Source organism: Schistocerca piceifrons, chromosome 9, assembly GCF_021461385.2.
Source record: "Schistocerca piceifrons isolate TAMUIC-IGC-003096 chromosome 9, iqSchPice1.1, whole genome shotgun sequence".
Lineage (NCBI taxonomy): Eukaryota > Metazoa > Arthropoda > Insecta > Orthoptera > Acrididae > Schistocerca > Schistocerca piceifrons.
In genome coordinates this window covers 88,147,883-88,171,739 of record NC_060146.1, presented here as the reverse complement: position 1 = coordinate 88,171,739, position 23,857 = coordinate 88,147,883, and the positions used below count along the sequence as shown (strand labels likewise).

Sequence of the window (23,857 nt, the reverse complement as noted above, 5' to 3'; positions counted from 1 at the left end):
AGGACGACGGTTCAATCCCGCGTCCGGCCATCCTGATTTAGGTTTTCCGTGATTTCCCTATATCACTTCAGGCAAATGCCGGGATGGTTCCTTTGAAGGGGCACGGCCGATTTCCTTCCCCATACTTCCCTCACCCGAGCTTGCGCTCCGTCTCTAATGACCTCGTTGTCGATGGGACGTTAAACACTAATCTCCTCCTCCTAAGGCGGGTATCAGGTTGAGATTCATTGGGAAAGACCTTAGGAAATGTAGTCCATCAGCAAAGGAGGTGGCTTACAAAACACTCGAGCGACCTATACTTGAGTATCGCTCATCAGTGTGGGATCCGTACCAGATCGGGTTGACGGAGGAAATAGAGAAGATCCAAGGAAGAGTGGCGCGTTTTGTCACGTCGTTATTTGGTAAGCGTGATAGCGTTGCGGAGAAGTTTAGCAAACTCAAGTGGCAGACTCTGCAAGAGAGACGCTCTGCATCGCGGTGTAGCTTGCTCGTCAGATTTCGAGAGGGTGCGTTTCTGGATGAGGCATCGAATATATTGCTTCCCCCTACTTATACCTCCCGAGGACATCACGAATATAAAATTAGAGAGATTCGAGCGCGCACGGAGTCTTTCCGGCAGTCGTTCTTCCTGCGAACCATACGCGACTGGTACAGGGAAGGGAGGTAATGACCGTGGCACGTAAAGTGCCCCCCACCACACGCCGTTGGGTGGCTTGCGGAGTGTAAATGCAGATGTAGATGTAGATGAACGCCTGGCGTAAGACAGGTGCCTGGCACAGTTTTTAGATCGGTTACTGCTGCTACAATAGCAGATTATCAAGATTTAAGTGAGTTTCAACTTGGTGCGATGGGACGCAGCATCTCCGAGGTAGAGATGAAGTAGGGATTCTCCCGTACGACCATTTCACGAGTGTACAGTGACATCCGGAGTCCGGTTAAACATCATCGCTGCGTCCAGAAAAAGACCCTGCAAGAACGGGACCAACGATGAATGAAGAGAATCATTCACCGTGACAAAAGTGGAACCCTTCCGCAAATTGCTGCAGATTTCAGTTCTGGGCCATCAGCAAGTGTCAGCGTGCAGACCATTCAACGAAACATCATCGATATGGGCTTTCCAGTCTGAAGGCCCACTCGAGTACCCTGCACGACTGCACGACACAAAGCTTTACGCCTTGCTGGGGCCATCAACACCGACACTGGATTGTTGATGACTGTAAGCATGTTGCCTGGCCGGAAGAGTCTCATTTCTAATTGCATCGAACGGATGGACGTGTACGAGTACAGAGACAACCTCATGATTCCATGGAACCTGCATGTCAGTGGGGAATGTTCAAGCTGTTGGAGGCTCTGTAAAGGTGTGGGGCATGTGCAGTTGGAGTGATATGGGACCCCTGATACATCTAGATAAGACTCTGACTAGTAACACGTACAAGCGTCCTGTCTGATCACCTGCATCCTTTCACGTCCATTGTGCATTCTGAGAGACTTGGGCATTTCCAGCAGGACAATGCGGCACCACATACGTCCTGAATTGCTACAGTATGGCTCCAGGAACACTCTTCTGAATTTAAACACCTCCACTGGTCACAAAACTCCGCGGACACGAGCATTATTGAAAATATCTGGTATGCCTTGTAACATGCCATTCAGCTGAGATCTCCACAGATTTATGGACAACCCTGCAGGATTCATTGTATCAGTTCCTTCCATCACTGTTTCAGACATTAGTCGAGTGCATGCCGCATCGTGTTGCGGCACTTCTACGTGGCCGTGAGGGCCCTACACGATATTAGGCAGGTGTACCAGTTTCTTTGACTCTTCAGTTTATAATGCTTCTACATCCATATTAGCACCAACTCCAAGTACACTGACATATATACCAAGAGTCTAACACTCTGCCCTGTCAAGGTACCCAAATGAAGTGAGTATCCTGTTCACTATCACCAAATTGATCTGTGTATTTGTCACCATCAATCCCAAGTACCCAGACTTTACCTCTCAATCCCATCACATTTGCCAAATTTAGTGGGTATCCTAAGCACTGTCACAAAGTACTTTATCTATACTACCAATACCCATAGGTACACCAGTGGAATGCACCAAGACTAAACCATTCTGTCTAGATGTTATAGCAAATTAAGTGAACATCACCATCACTGTCACCCAGCGCATTTCTGTCTCAACCATTACCAACTACACATACTCCACAAGTATGTACACATCATATAACACCTTAAATTAATTGAAGAATGCTATCACTATCAGCAAATGATTCTGTATCTGTGTGACTACCAACCCCCAGGGACTGTCACTATGTATCCAGACTATGTGACCCTGTCCTGACATGAGTGTCAAATACAGTGGGATCACCATCACTACCAGTAAGAATTTCTGCATCTGCATCACCCCCACCATGTAAATTGACAGTATGTATCCAGAATACACACTTCTACCTTGTCATAGTTGCCAAATTTAATATGAGTTACAAGCAGTGTCACCAAACATGTTTACATCCGTGCCATCACTAACTCAAAAACTTTCGCTGGTACCTACCTAGACTATATGCTACATCCCATTTTTGGACGCAAATTAAAGAGGTTCTTGCTATGATTATCGCCAAGTACATGTGTACCTTTCACATCACAAGTCCGAAGTACTGTGCCTATATGAACGGTACTGCCATACTCCATACTGTCAGAGCCATCAAATGAAGCAGTTGTCACAGTCACTATCACTAACTACTTCTATAAGTGTACTACCAACAACGCAAATTAAACTGCCTGGATGCATGTTGAGTTCTGCTTGAGTGTTCCACCATTTCCTGACGTTGATTCGTATGTAAATGATCAAATGAAATAAGAGACCTATAGTTATTCCATCTCAGTTATCACTTACTATTTTCTCTTTATTATTCGCCACCAACTGTTGCCGTACAATAGTACCATTGATTGCAACACATTATTTCACTGTATTCGGTAGATTGTTATAATAAAACTTGTTTGAGAATTGTATTACTCGGTAGTCACACCAGTCGTATGCCCTCCATATTGTATCTGAAAACTTTTCACTATTTCAGTGCGTCTACAGCACTCGCGTATCGTTCCCCAACGTTCATGCTTACATCCACCGCTCGCGACGTCCGAGGTCGTTGTGATTGTTTTCGACACGACCTTCGAGTCCTTTCCCGCAGTTCGGCCTGCCTGTGTCGCACGCTATGCATTTCACTGATTGCGTCACATGGCTTCACGCGATTTGCCGATGATTCGAATATTCTTCCAAACAATTTCCTTTTCTGAGCGGTATTTTTCTTATCAACATTCGACATAAAAGTGGGGCTAATTTCAAGGAAAATTTAAATGTTCATTTACCAATACAAATTTTTAATAACTTTTTAATTAATGAAAAATGTGGAGAGACAGAGAATGTTTTCGAAGATGTGGTACCTTGTAAAAAGTCAGAGATCAATCAGCAATAGTTAATTGCTTCAATTAATATAGCAGACGGAAAAAGTGGCCGGTTGCCGTATTTCTTCGTGCAATTCAGTCCACAGAGAGCTCAATGTGGATAAATTGATGTTAACAACAGTTACAAACTGGTAAAGAACCTGTTTCACGAAATAATTACACTTTTGTAGGAATCCTTTCACGATAATCAGTCCGGCATCAGGTTTCCTCACAGCTAGGATTATTTGACCATCGGATCTTTAAACACTCTGAATGGATTCTTGTAGAATTTTAATGTTTGTCTCTCGCTCCAGTGACAGTGCAACATAGACATTTTCTAACGTTACCTCCAGGTAATTTATACGGCTTGAAAAAAAGTGAAGTATCGAGATGGGGAAGAGGAAACGAAAAGAAACTTTGAGAGGGTATGTGATGTTATTGTAGCAATTAAAAACTCCAGATAGATTTAGCAAGGATTTGACAGTATTTCCGCATTTATCAGTACGACGTTGCAACCCATCTAGACTGCATGCATACACTCATTCTGTTGGGAAGGTCGACATGAAATCGTTGTGTTCTCTCTGCACGCAGACAACTGCTGTAACTAGTCCTCGGTATCGTGGTTAGTGGAAGTGGGACGGAACTGACGTCCAAGCTCGTGTCACATACAGTATGCTCTGTCGGGGACAAATCTGGGGCCTTTCCTGGCCACGGGTGTAACTCAGTTTCATGCATCCAGCTCGTAGAAACATCTTCCATGTGCGAGCGAGGGTTATCCTGTTGAAAAATGACACCAGGATACGTAAGAGGGAACACGTGGGGACGCAGGATGTCCATGATATACCGTTTCTCCTTGTACGTTGTAAAAGAAATTATTCAGGTAGTGAAGGGAGACGAAAATTTAATAGCCATGGGTGACTGGAATTCGAGAGTAGGAAAAGGGAGAGAAGGAAACATAGTAGGTGAATATGGATTGGGGTAAGAGATGAAAGAGGAAGCCGTCTGGTAGAATTCTGCACAGAGCATAACTTAATCATAGCTAATACTTGGTTCAAGAATCATGTAAGACGATTATATACATGGAAGAATCCTGGAGATACTAGAAGGTATCAGATAGATTATATAATGGTAAGACAGAGATTTAGGAACCAGGTTTTAAATTGTAAGTCATTTCCAGGGGCAGATGTGGACTCTGGCCATAATCTATTGGTTATGAACTGTAGATTAAAACTGAAGAAACTGCAAAAAGGTGGGAGTTTAAGGAGATGGGACCTGGATAAACTGACTAAACCAGAGGTTGTACAGAGTTTCAAGGAGAGCATAAGGGAACAATTGACAGGAATGGGGGAAAAAAGTACAGTAGAAGAAGATTGGGTAGCTCTGAGGGTTGAAGTAGTGAAGGCAGCAGAAGATCAAGTAGGTAAAAGACAAGGGCTAGTAGAAATCCTTGGGTAACAGAAGATATATTGAATTTAATTGATGAAAGGAGAAAATATAAAAACGCAGTAAATGAAGCAGGCAAAAAGGAATACAAACGTCTCAAAAATGAGATCGACAGGAAATGTAAAATAGCTAAGCAGGGATGGCTAGAGGACAAATGTAAGGATGTAGAGGCTTATCTCACTACGGGTAAGGTAGATACGGCCTACAAGATAATTAAAGAGACCTTTGGAGAACAGAGAGCCACTTGTACGACTATCAAGAGCTCAGATGGAAACCCAGTTCTAAGTAAAGAAGGGAATGCAGAAAGGTGGAAGGAGTGTACAGACGGTCTATACAAGGGCGATGTACTTGAGGACAATATTATGGAAATGGAAGAGGATGTAGATGAAGATGAAATGGGAGATACGATACTGCGTGAAGAGTTTGACAGAGCACTGAAAGACCTGAGTCGAAACAAGGCCCCGGGAGTAGACAACATTCCATTAGAACTACTGACAGCCTTGGGAGAGCCAGTACTGACAAAACTCTATCATCTGGTGAGGAAGATGTAAGAGACAGGCGAAATACCCCCAGACTTCAAGAAGAATATAATAATTCCAATCCCAAAGAAAGCAGGTGTTGAGAGATGTGAAAATTACCGAACTATCAGTTTAATAAGTCACAGCTGCAAAATACGAACGCGAATTCTTTACAGACTAATGGAGAAACTGGTAGAAGCCGACCTCGGGGAAGATCAGTTTGGTTTCCATAGAAATGTTGGAACACGTAAGGCAATACTGACCCTACGACTTATCTTAGAAAATAGATGAAGGAAAGGCAAACCTACGTTTATAGCGTTTGTAGACTTAGAGAAAGCTTTTGACAATGTTAACTGGAATACTCTCTTTCAAATTCTAAAGGTGGCAGGGGTAAAATACGGGGAGCGAAAGGCTATTTACAATTTGCACAGAAACCAGCTCGCAGTTATAAGAGTCGAGGGGCATGAAAGGGAAGCAGTGGTTGGGAAGGGAGTGAGACAGGGTTGTAGCCTCTCCCCTATGTTATTCAATCTGTATATTGAGCAAGCAGTAAAGGAAACAAAAGAAAAATTCGGAGTAGGTATTAAAATACATGGAGAAGGAATAAAAACTTTAAGGTTCGCCGATGACATTGCAATTCTGTCACAGACAGCAAAGGACTTGGAAAAGCAGTTGAACGGAATGGACAGTGTCTTGAAAGGAGGATATAAGACGAACATCAACAAAAGCAAAACGAGGATAATGAAGTGTAGTCGAATTAAGTCGGGTGATGCTGAGGGAATTAGATTAGGAAATGAGGCACTTAAAGTAGTAAAGAAGTTTTGCTATTTAGGGAGCAAAGTAACTGATGATGATCGAAGTAGAGAGGATATAAAATGTAGACTGGCAATGGCAAGGAAATTGTTTCTGAAGAAGAGAAATTTGTTAAAACCGAGTATAGATTTAAGTGTCAGGAAGTCGTTTCTGAAAGTATTTGTATGGAGTGTAGCCATGTATGGAAGTGAAATATGGACGATAAATAGTTTGGACAAGAAGAGAATAGAAGCTTTCGAAATGTGGTGCTACAGAAGAATGCTGAAGATTAGATGGGTAGATCACATAACTAATGAGCAGGTATTGAACAGAATTGGGGAGGAGTTTGTGGCACATCTGGACTAGAAGAGGGGATCGGTTGGTAGGACATGTTCTGAGGCATCAGGGGATCACTAATTTAGCATTTGAGGGCAGCGTGGAGGGTAAAAATCGTAGAGGGAGACGAAGAGATGAATACCCTAAGCAGATTCAGAAGGATGTAGGTTGCGGTAGGTACTGGGAGATGAAGAAGCGTGCACAGGATAGAGTAGCATGGAGAGCTGCATCAAACCAGTCTCAGGACTGAAGACCACAACAACAACAACCTTTAGAGTTTCCTCAGTCCCTACCAGCCGCGACCTGAAGTCACACTCGGTGGCTTTCTACACCATGACGCCAGGAATAACACAGGTGTGCCTTTCCAAAACATTGGAACAATGGGACCTCTCCCCATGTGGTCACAATACTCGCTGACGATCACACAGCAACAGGTCATCGCTGAACACTGTGTAGTTCCGTTCATAATCATCCAACTCTTCCCAGTCATAGCACCATTCCAAAATGCAGCCGTTTGTGTTATGATGCTAACGGTAGTTTACATGCGAGACGGTAATTCACTAATCCAGCTGCTGTTAGTCCCTGACCAATGATGTGGAATGATAGAGAGTGTTGCTGGATGGCTGGTTGGCTGGCACAGATGTGAAGAGGTTACGATTTGATTGGTGCACAATATGACAGTCCTCTCTTGCGGTGGGCAGAACCTTGCCGAATATGACTGCCTTCGTATTTCCAGGCAATCGAATATAGGACCACATCCAAATGCGCAGCAATTCTGGATACTGCGTGATTCGAAATGCCGGCCAAACACAAGCCCATAATGAGGCTCTTTTCATGCTGTCAAATGCTGATAGCGCTGTCTCATAGGGGTACGCGGCGTCCCCTTCCCAGTGACTTCTGAACACCTGATGCTGTCTACGTCCCTCCTGCACCCTATCAGGCCTGCTAACAACACTAAACATGAATCACACTACTTCATGGTCGTTCTACCTATCACGGTGAATTGCAACTCTAATCACTTACGTATCCGCTTATTGTGCGTGTGTCTACAGTGCTACATTGACAACCCACCACGTCGCCTCGCTGCTTCACATTTTATGTCAGGCAGTGTTTATTTGTATTCTGAGGAATAATGTTCCTGTCCCACTTTTTCGATGTACACCACTTTGTTTTCTGTACGTGCCACACCTGTTAAAAATGGCATGCTAGATTCTGTAAAACTAGGGATTATGTAATCGAACTATTTACCTGTTCTGCTTAAAAAATGGTTCAAATGGCTCTGAGCACTACGGGACTTAAGATCTGTGGTCATCAGTCCCCTAACTAAGGACATCACACACATCCATGCCCGAGGTAGGATTCGAACCTGCGACCGGAGCAGTCGCGCGGTTCCGAACTAGAGCACCTAGAACCGCTCGGCCTCCGCGGCCGGCTGTTCTGCTTAGTTGGGATCCTGAGTTCATCCCAGGACAGCGGAATCTACCATTTGAAGGTCAGGAGAAGGTTCCATGCCCTCGCTGGAATGTTGGTTATGGAGAGTGTGGTGGCTGGAACCGCTTGTGAGCCGTTAATTTAATAAAACATCAATGGCTACGACAGTCCTTTCTTCATTTTAGTACATAGGCGAAATTACAGCAGGTCGGAGGCTATCGCCCCTCGAAGATGTCAGCAGCGGTCAGCATACCAAGTGGTAGGATCAACAAATGCCCACTCGGGATCCAGAACAGGAGCACCAATGATAAAGGGCATCATTGTCTGAGAAGCTGCCTCCAAAGTGAGTCAGACGCGACTCTTAGTAGCCTGACAAACTTATGGTGGCCAAGTAACATACTAGGATAGATAGTGTTCAATGCGACACATACAGTACAGACAAAGCAATAGCCGTGTGCCCTCACTGGGCGGCGATCAGTAACGATGGAAGTTTCCAAATTGACATACATCAATAGAGAGACTGTAGCCCAGTTTGAAAACGTAGCCCAGGCTCAAACAAGCGCCACATTAGGGAAGTGGTTGCCAGCAGGTCATCCAGAGAGAGAGAGAGACCCAGTAATGCGAAAATGCCAAGTTGTCTGCATTCGGTCTCTATCTCAGGTGAATGCCTGCTGCTACTGGAGACGAAGTCCTCGGCAGATGACTCGATACTTGATCTGGCAGTGCAGTAGCCTCCACCTCGGTCAGCATCTGATTAAGATGGTGGCGATCTTCATCATATGCACATCTCGATACGGTCGTGCGCAGAGCATTTGAGAACATGTGAGAGTGAGAGGGGAAGGGGGGATTATTTCTTGAGAGTCTTCTGTCCTCTATTTATCCAACAGCCGCATCCTTGCCTCGGAAGACACAACAACCTGTAGCAGGTGGGCATCGCCGTTGGGCGATCATTTCACTTTCTTAGTTTTCCCCATTTAGCCAGTACCTGAACGAGTCTACCATGAGCTGCAGTACTGCCAGACTTCACTCTGCAGAGATGCTCGCCGGCTTATGTCGCCTCTGCAGCTTTCTGAATCGCGGCTCTTTCGTTCTTTTGAGATGGTGTCTGGGCTTCAGCCACACGCTCGCATCCCTCTGAATAGATGCCATGTTTCTTGACTTCCGCAAGGCGTTCGATACAGTTCCCCACAGTCGTTTAATGAACAAAGTGGATTCCATATGGACTATCAGACCAATTGTGTGATTGGATTGAACAGTTCCTAGATAAGAGAACGCAGCGTGTCATTCTCAATGGAGATTAGTCTTCCGAAGAGTGATTTCACGTGTGCCGCAGGGAAGTGTCGTAGGACCGTTGCTATTCACAATATACATAAATGACCTTGTGGATGACATCGGAAGTTCACTGAGGCTTTTTGCGGATGTTGCTGTGGTATATCGAGAGGTTGTACTGAAATGCAGGAGGATCAGCAGCGAACTGACGCATGGCGCAGGGAATGGCAACTGAATCTCAATGTAGACTAGTGTAATGTGCTGCGAATACATACAAAGAAAGATCCCTTATCATTTACCTTAGATCACATAACTAATGAGGAGGTATTGAATTGAATTGGGGAGAAGAGGAGCTTGTGGCACAACTTGACTAGAAGAAGGGATCGGTTGGTAGGGCATGTTCTGAGACATTGAGAAATCACCAATTTAGTATTGGAAGGCAGCGTGGAGGGTAAAAATCGTAGAGGGTGACCAAGAGATGAATACACTAAGCAGATTCAGAAGGATGCAGGTTGCAGTAGGTACTGGGAGATGAAGAAGCTTGCACAGGATTGAGTAGCATGGAGAGCTGCATCAAACCAGTCTCAGGACTGAAGACCACGACAACAACAACAACATTAGCAGGTCAACAACTGGAAGCAGTTAATTCCATAAATTGTCTGGGAGTACGCATTAGGAGTGATTTAAAATGGAATGATCAAATAAAGTTGATCGTCGGTAAAGCAGATGCCAGACTGAGATTCATTGGAAGAATCCTAAGGAAATGCAATCCGAAAACAAAGGAAGTGGGTTACAGTACGCTTGTTCGCCCACTGCTTGGATACTGCTCAGCAGTGTGGGATCCGTACCAGATAGGGTTGATAGAAGAGATAGAGAAGATCCGACGGAGAGCAGCGCGCTTTGTTACAGGATCATTTAGTAATCGCGAAAGAGTTACGGAGATGATAGATAAACTCCAGTGGAAGGCCCTGCAGGAGAGACGCTCAGTAGCTCGGTACGGGGTTTTGTTGAAGTTTCGAGAACATACCTTCACCGAGGAGTCAAGCAGTATATTGTTCCCTACTACGTATATCTCGCGAAGAGACCATGAGGATAAAATCAGAGAGATTAGAGCCCACACAGAGGCATACCGACAATCCTTCTTTCCACGAACAATACGAGACTGGAATAGAAGGGAGAACCGATAGAGGTACTCAAGGTACCCTCCGCCACACACCGTCAGGTGGCTTACGGAGTGTGGATGTAGATGTAGATGTAGATATCGTTCTGCCGAGCGTCGCAAGAACGGTTCATCACACCCAACGGAGTCGCGATGCAACAGTTTGGTTCAAATGGCTCTGAGCACTATGGGACTTAACATCTGAGGTCATCAGCCCCCTAGAACTTAGAACTACTTAAACCTAACGAACCAAATGACATCACCCACATCCATGCCCGAGGCAGGATTCGAACCTGCGACCGTAGCAGTCGCGCGCTTCCGGACTGAAGCGCAACAGCTTGGAGAGTACACTATGTTCCACCAATCTGTCTGTCACGGTCATCAATTTTATTAGCTATAGTGATCTGAAATTCATGTCTTGCTTGAATGTTGAATCATTTTTTTCTAATCAGGAGATAATATTCTCTTACAAACTGTTTTCACTACCGTGTGAAGTAGGAGATACTTGGACTAAGAAAAACAATGTATACATTCGTTATTATTTCGTTTCCTAGCCCAAAAGCTTTTTTTTTATTTACTCACCGTTTCCATTCCATGAGTAGTTTATTTTCTCGTCATTTACATTCCTCCTGTAGGCGACAGGTTGGTAGCAGCGTAGTTACCACTCTTCAGCATTTGATTTATAAAAGTGATAGGAACATAAATAAAATTCTAACGGAATGCATTTACGACGTCATGTTGGTTACATCATTTCTTTCCGTTCTATGGAGGTGAGGCTCATATGTGTTCCTGATAATACCGGCTGCGAAAGATGGAAAAGATTGTGGAAGTGGAGAAAATGTCATAGTAAAGGACGTATGTGTCCGTGGGAAACATATGATGGAAAGGATGTTTGGGAGGAACGAGACAGACGTCAGACTTCCCTGAATCTCTACCAGAGGTAACAAGATGTTTGCTCGTATCATGGCGCTGCTAGAAATAACATCTTTGTCTCCCTCAACGTTGGCAGAACGGGTCCCCTTTCCTAGGCACTGCCATCCATAGTCAGTGTTGATCCAGAGTAGTGTACTTGGTGTAAGTTATTGGACTGTATGAAATAAAGTCGTCATAACTTGTGTACGGTTTGCGTTACGATGTTCAAATGGCACCGTTGGCCACAGGGCGTGATGGGAATTAGTATGCGCATGTGTGGTTTGGTTTAGCGACGAAGCCTACTGTTGTGGTTGGCAGGAGAGCCAACACCGTGTTACTAGAGGACGCCAAAATGCACGCGTTTTAGCTCACGCAGGCTGGCGTGACGTCTGGAACAGGACAAGGAAATTAGAGTTTAGAAAAACAGAGGTAGCTGGTGGAATACTTAACTTTAATCCATTAATGATGAACGTCGCTCTTGACGGTACATGATTCACAATATCAATGGTAACTGAATATGGCGCCTTGCAAGGTCGTAGCAAATGACGTAGCTGAAGGCTATGCTAAACTATCGTCTCGGCAAATGAGAGCGTATTTTGTCAGTGAACCATCGCTACCAAAGTCGGTTGTACAACTGGGGCGAGTGCTAGGAAGTCTCTCTAGACCTGCCGTGTGGCAGCGCTCGGTCTGCAATCACTGATAGTGGCGACACGCGAGTCCGACGTATACTAATGGACCGCGGCCGATTTAAAGGCTACCACCTAGCAAGTGTGGTGTCTGGCGGTGACACCACACCCACTTTCATTTGGATGAGTTCGTCAATAAGCAAAATTGGAGCATTTGGGGGTCGGAGAAATAGTATTTCGCGATCGAGAAGTCTCTCCACCCTCAACGGCTGACTGTGTGGTGGGCAATGTCCAGTCACGGAATAATCGGTGCGATATCCCTTGATGGCATGGTGACTGCCGAACGGTACGTGAAGGTTTCGGAAGATGATTTCGTCACCGTTATCCAAAATTAAACGTGATTTCGACAAGATGTGGTTCACGCAAGACGGAGCTCGACCCCATCGAAGCAGGAGAGTGTTTGATGTCCTGGAGGAGCACTTTGGGGACCGCATTCCGGCTCTGGGGTACCCAGAGGTCACTGACATGGGGCACGATTGCCCGCTATATTCTCCGGACCTGAACACAAATGACTCGTTTTCGTGAGGCTATATTACAGAGAAGGTGCACGGCAATACCCCCAGAACCACTGATGAGCTAAAAACGGCTCAGGTCATTGACAGCATCGATGTTCCGACACTTCAGCAGCTCATGAAGAATTTCGCTATTCGTCTGTACCACATCATCGCCATTGATGGCAGGCATACCGAACATGTCGTAACCTAAATTCGAATATCTATAGAGACCTTCACATGTTGAATAAAGCGTCTGCACACCGCAGTTTGTAACTAATTTACGTTTTTTTTATATAGTTCAATAATTGTCACCCTGTAGAAACTCACTCATACCACATCTTAAATGCAGCCGTTGTGTCATTTTGTTATTGCCAGGCTAGGCGTGTGGTGATGAATCAGTAACATGCATTCTACAAGTCTTCGACCAATAGCTTGGGATAACATGGCGTGTTGTAGTGACTCCATTACATTTGCCCAGATGCCACGTGCAGGTTGAGGATGTTACAGAGTGCTACAAATGGCGGTTATCGCTGAAACAACCGGTTTTCCATTGTACAGGTTTTTCAAAGTCACTTTAAAACCGCTCAAACCCGCTCAAAATAACCGGTTTATGAAATAATCTATTTTCGGTCTTTTGCTCCTATTATATCTTGTAATAAACGTAGAAATGGTTCAAATGGCTCTGAGCACTATGGGACTCAACTGCTGAGGTCATTAGTCCCCTAGAACTTAGAACTAGTTAAACCTAACTAACCTAAGGACATCACAAACATCCATGCCCGAGGCAGGATTCGAACCTGCGACCGTAGAGGTCTTGCGGTTCCAAACTGCAGCGCCTTTAACCGCACGGCCACTTCGGCCGGCTAAACGTAGAAATCGAACATTGGAAAAAAGTAAACGAAAACTGTCCATCCACGGTTCGATGCTTTTCTCGAAAAGTGATAAACCGTTGACAACTAAAAAAAAAAAATTACCATCGTTCTCCTACTGATCATAATTTTTTCAAGCTCTGCTCAGAAATCATGTTGTAATCGGGGATCATACCACTATTTGAACATTACGAATAGTCAGTGCTAAAGCCTGGAAATTGACTACGAAGGACTATATTTTTCATGTTAATTTGTCCGTTTCCAAGGGCTTCAAGCAGAGAAAAGCATGTTATATAGACACAGACAGAAGATCAAATGGCTCTGAGCACTATGGGACTTAACTTCTTTGGTCATCAGTCGCCTAGAACTTAGAATTAACTAAACATAACTAACCTAAGGACATCACACACATCTATGCCCGAGGCAGGATTCCAACCTGCGACCGTAGCGGTCGCGCGGTTCCAGACTGTAGCGCCCAGAACCGCATGGCCACTGCGGCCGGCGACAGCAGATCAACTGCGTTATATATATATATATATATATATATATATATATATATATTTGTTTGTAACTATGAATGCCCTGTTACGTTTTCTCCTTAGTTCATTGTAGGTTCTCCCATTTTTAATCTTTTAAAGCAAATGGAGTGTTGTACTTCACTGGTACAGCACTTTATGCAATGCTTCCAGACTGGGGACGGCGCCACTCTGTAATACAACTGATGTCCGATGACGACAGAGAGAAACTACCAAACAGACAATATATGACAAGTCTAGTACACTGTATGTACACACATGCCGTCTAATTGGCCACACCAGATGCTTACATGTACAATACTGTCTGAGCAGTGCTGTACGAGTCCTTGCACCATGGGTTTGTCGCTCGTTCGTATCGGCTTAGTTATAAAAACAGCATTGATCACTTTTATCATTTTCTATAATAACAATCATTCTTTAAAAAACGTTTATTTAAATACGAAAAATTTTATGGCTAATCGGTATTTCGGTTTTTTACCCGGCTATTAGTGGAAAATAAAAACCCATTTATAACCGAGACCAAAGAAATATCGAACAGTACCGGATGTTCAGGACTAAATCCCGGCATCGGTTTTAACCGGTCGGATTTTCCCATCCCTACAGTGTGCTGGATGCGCAGTAGAGCAGTCCTCCTTTGGTGTGGCCTGACTTCGACGATACTTCTGGTTTCGCTCACATCTCGGACCACTGTTATATGAGAACGGCCCACATATCGGGGGGCATACACCATTTCGATCACCCACCCGTGAGCTGAACCCACAATGGTGCCGCTTTTGTACTTTGTCAAGTCTGACAGAAGGACACAGCAGTTTCCGCTGTGCATCGCAGTGTTTATCAACCATCCGGTGCAGAGATTGCTCATCATATACCCTGGCAGTCGAGATTGTGTAATCTCAGGGTGGCAACACTAATGCAGGTGACCATTCGAGCCAATACAGATCATAGCAGCCGGCCGGTGTGGCCGACCGGTTCTAGGTGCTTCAGTCTGGAACAGCGCGACCACTACGGTCGCAGGTTCGAATCCTGACTCGGGCGTGGATGTGTGTGATGTCCTTACGTTGGTTAGGTTTAAGTAGTTCTAAGTTCTAGGGGACTGATGACCTCAGATGTTAAGTCCCATAGTGCTCAGACCCGTTTGAACCATTTTGAACCACATCATACCAGTCTTGCTTATTTACATACATTACGAGTATGTACAACGTTGCTATTAGTCAGATAATAGTTCTGCTGTTTTTTGCTTGTGTGCATTGTAACAATATTACGAAGGTGGTCCAAAATTCATGCAAAGTATTTTTTTCTGAAATACGGTTGGTCTTACGTAGGATTCCAATAGACCACATTATTCCCCTCTCTTTTACTTAAAAAACCCTGTTGTTCAACAAAATCTCCGTTAAACGCGACTGCCTTACGTCACATTACTGGGACGGTCTGTACGCCCGCACGGTACTACTCCAATGGTTGACCTCGGAGCCAGCATCTTGCTGCATCAATCACATCGCCCTCGTCGACATCCTGCTTCCCGCGGTATGCATCCTGCATTGCTCCACACATGTGGATGACGGAAGGTGCGAGACCCGGGCTGTAGGGTGGATGAGGAAGAACAGTCCAATGAAGTTTCCTGAGCTCCTCTCGGGTGTGCAGACTTCCGTGAGGCCTCGTGTTGTCAGGGAGAACGAAAATTTCGTTTGAAATTTTGCGCCGACGAATGCGCTGAATTCGTTTCTTCAATTTCCTGAGTCACAGTTGTGTATGGCCGGCCGGCACGTGGTAGATGGTACGGGTCACCTCGCCCAACGACTCACCGTGCTTTTGTTCACTACCAGATATCTGCAAGCGCCTATGAATACCTGCAGTGCTCTGGTTTTCCACCAAAAGAAACTTAATGACAGCTCTATACTTGAAACGCATCTCCGTTGCAGACTCTGTTTTGAAACCGACATACAGCGCCACCACCTATCGGAACGTCAGGTAACTGTAGGGGATAAAGTGGCAATGTTTGACGATGTCCTATAACAAATTCCGCATTTTTTCAATAGAAATTGAACGGAAAGATAGTGTTGCATTTCTTATTGAATGCTCCTTTATTTGAACACAGCCCACACTACAGTTTTGTCAGCATAAACCGGTTGTGGAGAATGGCAGGTCCACATTATACTTGGCCAACAAATCCAGGTAATGGCTCATCTAGTACCTGACGCCGCGGAAGTCGAACACGCGCCAGAACAAATGGACGTGGTCAGCCCATAGAGGGCTCCGCGTCCGCAGCGGCTATTCCGGGCAGCGGCTCTCGCGCAGCGAGGGCGCCACCGCTACACCACGTGCAGACAGCGGCCAATAGCCGCTCCCTCCGGTTTCGTATATAGGGACCCGCTCCGCCCTAGTCCACTTACTCCCCCTCCATCTCTTGTGCCTTCTTTTAGTGTCTCTGCGCTCGCTCCTGCCCTGTCTTCCCTTTTCCTCTCCCGCCCCATGTGTCTCCTGCCTCTTCGTGAACCCACGGTTGCCCCTCCTCTCTTCATCCCGCCGCTTCCCCAGCTGCCCCATGCTCTCCCCTCATTTTCCATCCTCTCTCCCCTTTCCCTCGGCAGGTCCCACCTGGTAGTTTCATTCTTCGTCGTGTGTGCTCCAAGTGGGTTTTAAGTGTGTTGTTTCGGAGTGTTTTTAATACTGCGGCCAACTTTTAACCTGTGCATGCGCATCCAGTGTCTTCTCTGTGTTTTAAGAATCGCCAACTGCGTTTTTTAACTTTCTGGTGACTTTTTTACCTGTCCCCAATGAACGTCTACATGTCAGTGTATTTTTACCTCCATTTTCTCCCCTTACTCTGTTTTATGTTCCCCTTTTTTACCTCCTTATGTATGTATTATTTTATTCTTGTTTTAGTTGTCGTGTCACTCGGCTGAAGAGCGGCGGATTTTGCTGCTGACAGCCCTCCCCTGCCCATATGGGGCAGGGGAATGAAATCACAATAAAGAAAAAAAAAAAAAAAACCTATCCAGTCAGTCTGGTACTCGCTCTGGATTGAGTTTCTATCTCGGCGGTACTGCGTTCTTGTCGTTGCTCGCTGTTGACTTTTGCCTGGCTCTGGTTCCGAGTGGATTTACTGTTGGTGTTTGGTGTTGTGGTTTCTACAAGCCTCCTTTGTTTATCTCTTCCTTGTTGTGTCAGTCATAATCGGTCGTGGTCGGTTATTGTCGTTGATCTGTCGTCCGACTCGTCCTTGTGTTTACCCGGTGGTGCGTGCTCCACCGCCGGCGGATTCCCCGCCTGGCGGCTCCGATTCGCAGCCCAAGGCATTCCTGCAGTTGGTTGTAGTTACAACAGCTCAGACTTGGCCAGTTCCCAGAAACAACTCTGTAATATCAGCAACGAGTATAAAAGCCAGTGCAGAATAAGCATCCAACACATAACCACTCAGCTCTGGTAAAACACTTAATCTGCATTGTGGTAGGCATTCTAGCCATCAAAGATCATTGCCCCATTTCATAATATACGTATCTACTAACCTGCACTAAGACAGTAATTTCCAGGTGCTTAACAGCTTTTGTCAATCTGTCTCGACGAGTGACCTAACCTGCCCACAGAGGAGCTGTCCAAACAGCTGCGCGACTGCCGGCCCTCGGCAGCGGTGACGACTCCGGCGCTCCACGGCACGGTGGTGCGCGCCTTCCAGGAGGCGGGCCTGCCCCCGCCACGCCTGCTGGTGACTGTGCCGGCGGCCGCCTCCAGCACTGCCCTAGATCCCGGCGCCACCCCCGAGGGCGCGGCGGACTTCCAGCAGCTGGTGCAGCGGGCCGCGCCCGAGGGAGAGCTGCCGGGCGCCCTCACCTCCCCAGACCAGGTGTTCATCATGCCCTACTCCAGCGGCACGACAGGGCTGCCAAAGGGCGTCATGCTCTCCAACCGTAACATCGTGGCCAACCTCCAGCAGGCCAGAGAACCTGCCATCCAGTACTCTGAAATCGACTCTGGTGAGTACCACACTGCCCCTATTTCCCGAGATGTTTTTATTCCCTACTCTGCCCCTAGACGTCATGCTGTCCAGTCGTAACATTTTGGCCACCGTCCAGCAGGCCAGAGAACCTGCCATCCAGTACTCTGAACTCGACTCCGGTGAGTACCACACTTCCCCTGTCTCCCGAGATGTTTTTATTCCCTACTCTGCCCGTGGACGTCATGCTGTCCAGTCGTAACATTTTGGCCAACCTCCAGCAGTATAGGGAGCTTGCCAACCTCCTCTCTGACCTCGACACTGGTGACTGCCACACTGTCCCTACCTCGTGAGGTTTTCACCGTGCCCTGCTCCAGTGGAAATTTGTGCTTGCCCTGTCCAGGTGCAACATTGTGATCAACCTCCAGTAGGCCAGAGAACCTGCCAGCCAACTCTGTGACCTTGACGTGGGTGGGTCCCCCACTCCTGAGATGTCGCTCGTGCCCTACTCCAGTAGTGCCAATGGCCTAGGGGTAGCGTCTTTATTAGTAATTAAAACGCTCTCGGTCCCAGGTTCCAAACCCATTGCTGTTTAAATTTTGGTTAATAACCGACAATGGCGGCCGAAGATATCTGTCATAAGAAGTCATCCTCAGCCTTGATAAAGAAGACTGAGGAGAAGTTCAGGGCACTCTCATGTCCTTGGGTTGGGAAATTGCCCCTAAAGGCGGAAGAATCAATAATGTTCAATGACATGAGTATGCAGAAGTCAATGAAATCACTGCATTAGAAACACAAAACGGGTATCCTCAGGACATGTAGCCTGTAATTGAAAAAGTGACATGATGATCTCTCCATTGGCAAATGATTCCAGAATAGTCCCCCATTCGGATCTCTGGGAGTGGACTGCCGAAGGGGAGGTGGCCATGCGAAAAAAATTAAATAACCAATGAAAGGATTGCGTTCTATGAGTCAGGTCGTGGAATGTCAAATGTTTCAGCGTGGTAGGGAAGCTAGAAAATCAGGAAAGGGAAATGTAAGGCTGAACCTAGATATGATAGTGGTCAGTGAAGTGAAATGGAAAGAAGATAAGGATTTCTGGTCAGATGAGTATAGGGTAAAATCAACAACAGTGAAAAATGGACTAACAGATGTAGGATTCGTTATGAATAGGAAGGTGGGGCAGAGAGTGTGTTACTGTGAACAGTTAAGTGATAGTTAAGTTAGAATGAACAGTCAAGATCGCAATAATATTTGTCTGACTGTTCAGTCTAACTTACATATAGTGTCAGGTCGCTGTTCTCTATAGACTACGTTGCCTAAGTTCACTGATATAATTGTTATCAGAATCGACAGTGAACCAACACCGACAACGATAGTTGACGTCGCAAGGTGAAGATGAAAAGATGAAGATGAAGAGATGAAGAGATAGAGAAAGCATGTGAGAAAACTGAATAGTCCCCCATTCGGATCTCTGGGAGTGTAAAGGGAGATGAAAATCTAATAGTCATTGGGGGCTGGAATGCTGTTGTAGGAGAAGAAGAAAAGGTTACAGAAGTGTGGTGTGCGTACTGTAAGACCTTCGGTACACACACCATCAGATTATTTGACTTGTCTCTCTAACGAAGTAGGCGAGTCTCAGCAATGTGTCTCGTGGTCTTATCGTGACGTGTTTATCTTCTGCCGTTAGGTGAGACGATAGAAAAGCCACTTGCACGCTTAGAGTAGTAGATTGACAGTGACCAACTTTAAACAGAACTTGATCAATTTTCACACACATTCATTAAAATAATAACGAGCATAAAAATTACTTAACTTGGTTCTGGATGCTATTTGCAATTGACAATCTGAAGTTCCTTTGGGTATTGGTATGTTAATCTGATACTTTGCAAAAGTGTCTATACATTTATCTTCATGCCATGTACAGGAAGATGGTAATCTTATCAGGCGCAGACTGAAACTTGACTATAGACTGGTACAAACAAATGTAGAACTCGTACAGACTGTTGCAGACAAATGCAGACTGACTCATCAGAGGTCTGTACACTCGTTATAATACCTTGCGCGTTCATGTATCATTGTGCGAGTGTGATCCACGAGGAGAAAAGGTTCTATGTTAGCAGCAATCTCACTGGCTGCATTACACATTAATATGCGGGTCGGCGGAAGCAGAAATTGGTCCGTCTCTATGGCAGCGCCATCTCGTAGTGTGGAGACGGACGAGCGCTGCGCCTGCACTGTTGTGCTAAGCGGGGCGCGTTCTAGTGGGAAAGTTGTGTACCCGCTGACTACGTGGAACTATGTACACAACAAGGAGAATATGGGCTAGGGAAGAGGAATGAGAGACAAGAAAGACTAATTGAGTTCTGTAATAAATTTCAGCTAGTAACAGCGAATACATTGGTCAAGAATCACAAGAGGAGGAGGTATACTTGGAAGAGGCCGGGTGATACGGGAAGATTTCAGTTAGATTACATCGTCGTCAGGCAGAATTTTCAAAGTCAGGAACTGGATTCTAAGGCATACCCAGGTGCAAATATAGATCACAATGTAGTAGTGATGAAGAGTATGCTGAAGTTTAAGAGACCAGTCAGAAAGAATATATACGGTGTCAGAACTACTCAGGAATGACGAGATGTGTTTAAAGTTCTCTAAGGCTATAGATACACCAATAAGGAGTAGCTCAGTAGCCAGTACAGTTGAAGAGGAATGGACCTCTACAAAGGGCAATCGCAGAAGTTGGAAAGAAAAACATAGGTGCAAAGAAAGTAACTGCGAAGAAACCATGGATAACAGAAGAAGTACTTCAGTTGATCGATGAAAGAAGGAAGTACAAAAATGTTCAGGGAAATTAAGGAATACAGAAATGGAAGTCGCTGAGGAATCAAATAAATAGGAAGTGCAGGGAATCTAAGATGAAATGGCTGCGTGAAAAATGTGAGTAAATGAAAATAGAAATGATTGTTAGAAGGACTGACTGAGGATATAGGAAAGTCAAAATAACCTTCGGTGAACTTAAAAGCAAGGGTAGTAACATTAAGAGTGCAACGAAAATTCCACTGTAAATGCAAGGGAGAGAGTGGATAGGTGAAAAGAGTACATTGAATGCCTCTATGAGGGGGAAGATTTGTCTGATGTGATAGAAGGAGTCGATTTAGAAGAGATGGGGGATCCAGTATTAGAATTAGAATTTAAAAGAGCTTTGTAGCCTTAAGATCAAATAAGTCGGAAAGGATAGATAAGATTCCACCAGAATTTCTAAAATCGTTGGGGGAAGTGGAACAAAAACTATTCACGTTGGTATGTGGAATGTATGTGTCTGGCGACATACCATCTGACTTTCGGAAAAATATCATCTACACAATTCCGAAGATTGCAAAATCTGACAAGTGCGAAAATTATCGCACAGCCAGTTTAACAGGTCATGCATCCAAGTTGCTGACAAGAGTGATATACAGAAAAATGGGAAAGAATACTGAGGATGTGTTACATGACGATCAGTTTGGCATTAGAAAAGGTAATGGCACCAGAGAAAAATTCTGACGTTTCGATTGATAATGGTAGCAAGACTAAAGTAAAATGAAGACAGGTTCATAGAATTTATCGACCCGGAAAAAGCGCTCGGCAATGTAAAATGGTGCAAGATTTCGGAATTCTGACACAAATGGGAGTAAACTATAGGGAGAGACAAGTAATATGCAATATGTACAAGAGCCAAGAGGGAATAACAAAAGTGAACGACCAAAAACGAAGGTTCTTCTAAAAAGGGTATGACACAGGAATGTAGTCTTTCGCCCCTACTGTTCAACTTGTACATCGAAGAAGCAAATAAAAGAAAGGTTCAGGAGTGGAATTAAAAATCAAGGTGAAAAGATATCAGTGATAAGATTCACTGGTGACATTGCTGTCCTGAGTGAAATTGAAGAAGAATTATATGATCTGCTGAATGGAACGAACAATCTAATGAGTAAAGGGTATCGATTGAGAGTAAATCGAAGACAGACAGAAGTAGCAGAAATGAGAACAGCAAGAAACTTACCGTCAGAATTGAGGGGTCACGAAGTAGATGAAGTTAAGGAATTCTACTGCCTACGCAGAAAAATAACCATTGACGGACGTGGCAAAGAGGACATCAAAAGAAGACTAGCACTGGCAAAAGGGGCATTCCTTTCCAAGAGAAGTCTACTAGTATCAAATATAGGCCTTAATTTGAGGATAAAATTTCTGAGAGTGTACGTTTGGAGCACAGCATTGTACTTATGTGAAACATAGACTGTAGGAAAACCAGAGCAGAAGAGAATCGAAGCATTTGAGATGTGGTGCTACAGACGAATGTTGAAAATTAGTTGGACTGATAAGATAAGGAATGAGGAAGCTTGTGTAAGGCCTTGCGTTTTCATGGAGAAGAAGAAGTTCGCCTACATTTTTGTGGCGACGAACATGCTAAAGTCGTTTCTTGATTTTCCTGGTGGTAGCACAATACACTTCACACTTCATCGTTGAATAGTGAGGGAGGACATCAAACAGAGTAACAGCTTCAGAGTCCCACCAGACCGTCGCCATGGTTTTACTGGTTGAGTGTGTGGTTTTGATCTTTTTCCTCGATGGAGAGGTGGTGTGTCGCCACACCAAATGTTGCTGTTTTGTTTCTGGTTCGAAGTGATGAACACATGTTTCATCGCTTGCAATGACGTTCGACAAAAATTGTCAAGAACAGATTCATAACACGCATCCAGATCCGCGAAGATGGTCTTTTGTTGCTCTGTATAGTCTCCTGTTAGGCGGGCACACACCTTTGAGTAGGTCAACCGCTGGACGAGTGTGTCAGCGCTACCGACAGCGACGTCTAGTTGAGCAGCGAGGTGTCTGACTGTGATCCGTCGATCACCTCGAGAGAGAGTGTCTCCGTGTTCCAGCATTGCAGAAGTCGCAGGTGTATGCGGCTGGCCAGCAAGAGAGACATTGCAAAGTTCTGCACGACCTTGTTGCGATAATGACAGACGTGAGGGTCCAACGACTCACCGTGCTTTTGTTCACTGTCAGCTCTCCATAGACATTCTGCAAGTGCCTATGGATATCTGCGATGGGCTGGCTTTCCACCAAAAGAAACTCAATGACAGCTCTCTGCTTGGAATGCTCCTCCGTTACAGAAGCCTTTTCGAAGGCTAGATATAGTGCTGCCACATATCGGAAGTTCATGAAACTATGGGCGCTGAAGTGACGTCTCAGAAGAAAGTTCAAGCTAAATTGGCCGAGAACGTGTTATGTATTGAACGCCCCTCCTTGCTCTCTGACCTCGACACCAGTGAGTACCACATGGCTCTTATCTCCTGACTTCTGGAGACTCGTTGTATTTTTTCTCATGTCATCGGTTTTACCATTCGTTTCAAGATGTCCTGTATCTGATCAGATTGCTTGTTAGTCATTACATCGCTGCAAAGCAAGAAGGGAAATTCGAGTTTCACGTCCTACGGGCGATGAGAGATGGTGATGCAGCGAAGAGAAATACGGGACAGCTTCTGGTAGTGTTTTTGTGCAACTGAAGCCAGCTCACATAGGACGAGATTACGTGTATTTTGTCTACCGCTTGGATGAAATGACGTTATCCTTCGCATAAGCAATCCTTTCCTTACTTGCACTTTTGCGACGTGATACCACGTGACAGTTAAAGACCCGCCAGCAGGGGGCACCATAGCTGGGGCTGTGTTCCTGCTTGCCAAGAGAGCGTGGGGATGCACAATGCCTCTCTTGTAATGTCTGCCACTGGAGTTTTTAGGCCGTCTCCGTAAGGCTCTCGCACTGACTAAAAAGTTCCTGTGACGAAACGCGCAAGTCTTCTATTAGTCGGAATTCGTAAGTTTCTCAAAATCTCTGTCCATGTTGGTTTTTCTACATCTACATCTACATGATTACTCTGCAATTCACATTTAAGTGCTTGGCAGAGGGTTCATCGAACCACAAACATACTATCTCCCTACCATTCCACTCCCGAACAGCCCGCGGGAAAAACGAAAACCTAAAACTTTCTGTTCGAG

At 45.2% G+C, this 23,857-nt stretch overlaps 1 protein-coding gene across 2 annotated transcripts in view; it reads left to right on the top strand.

The window, feature by feature from the left end:
* The window catches only part of LOC124717054 (4-coumarate--CoA ligase 2-like), a 269,113-nt gene that overhangs the window by 140,427 nt on the left and 104,829 nt on the right, over positions 1-23,857 (top strand). For both annotated transcript variants that reach the window (XM_047243732.1, XM_047243735.1), the window contains exon 5: positions 17,476-17,862. In XM_047243732.1, coding sequence (XP_047099688.1) covers positions 17,476-17,862 — 387 coding nt within the window. The remainder of the gene's footprint in view (positions 1-17,475; positions 17,863-23,857) is intronic.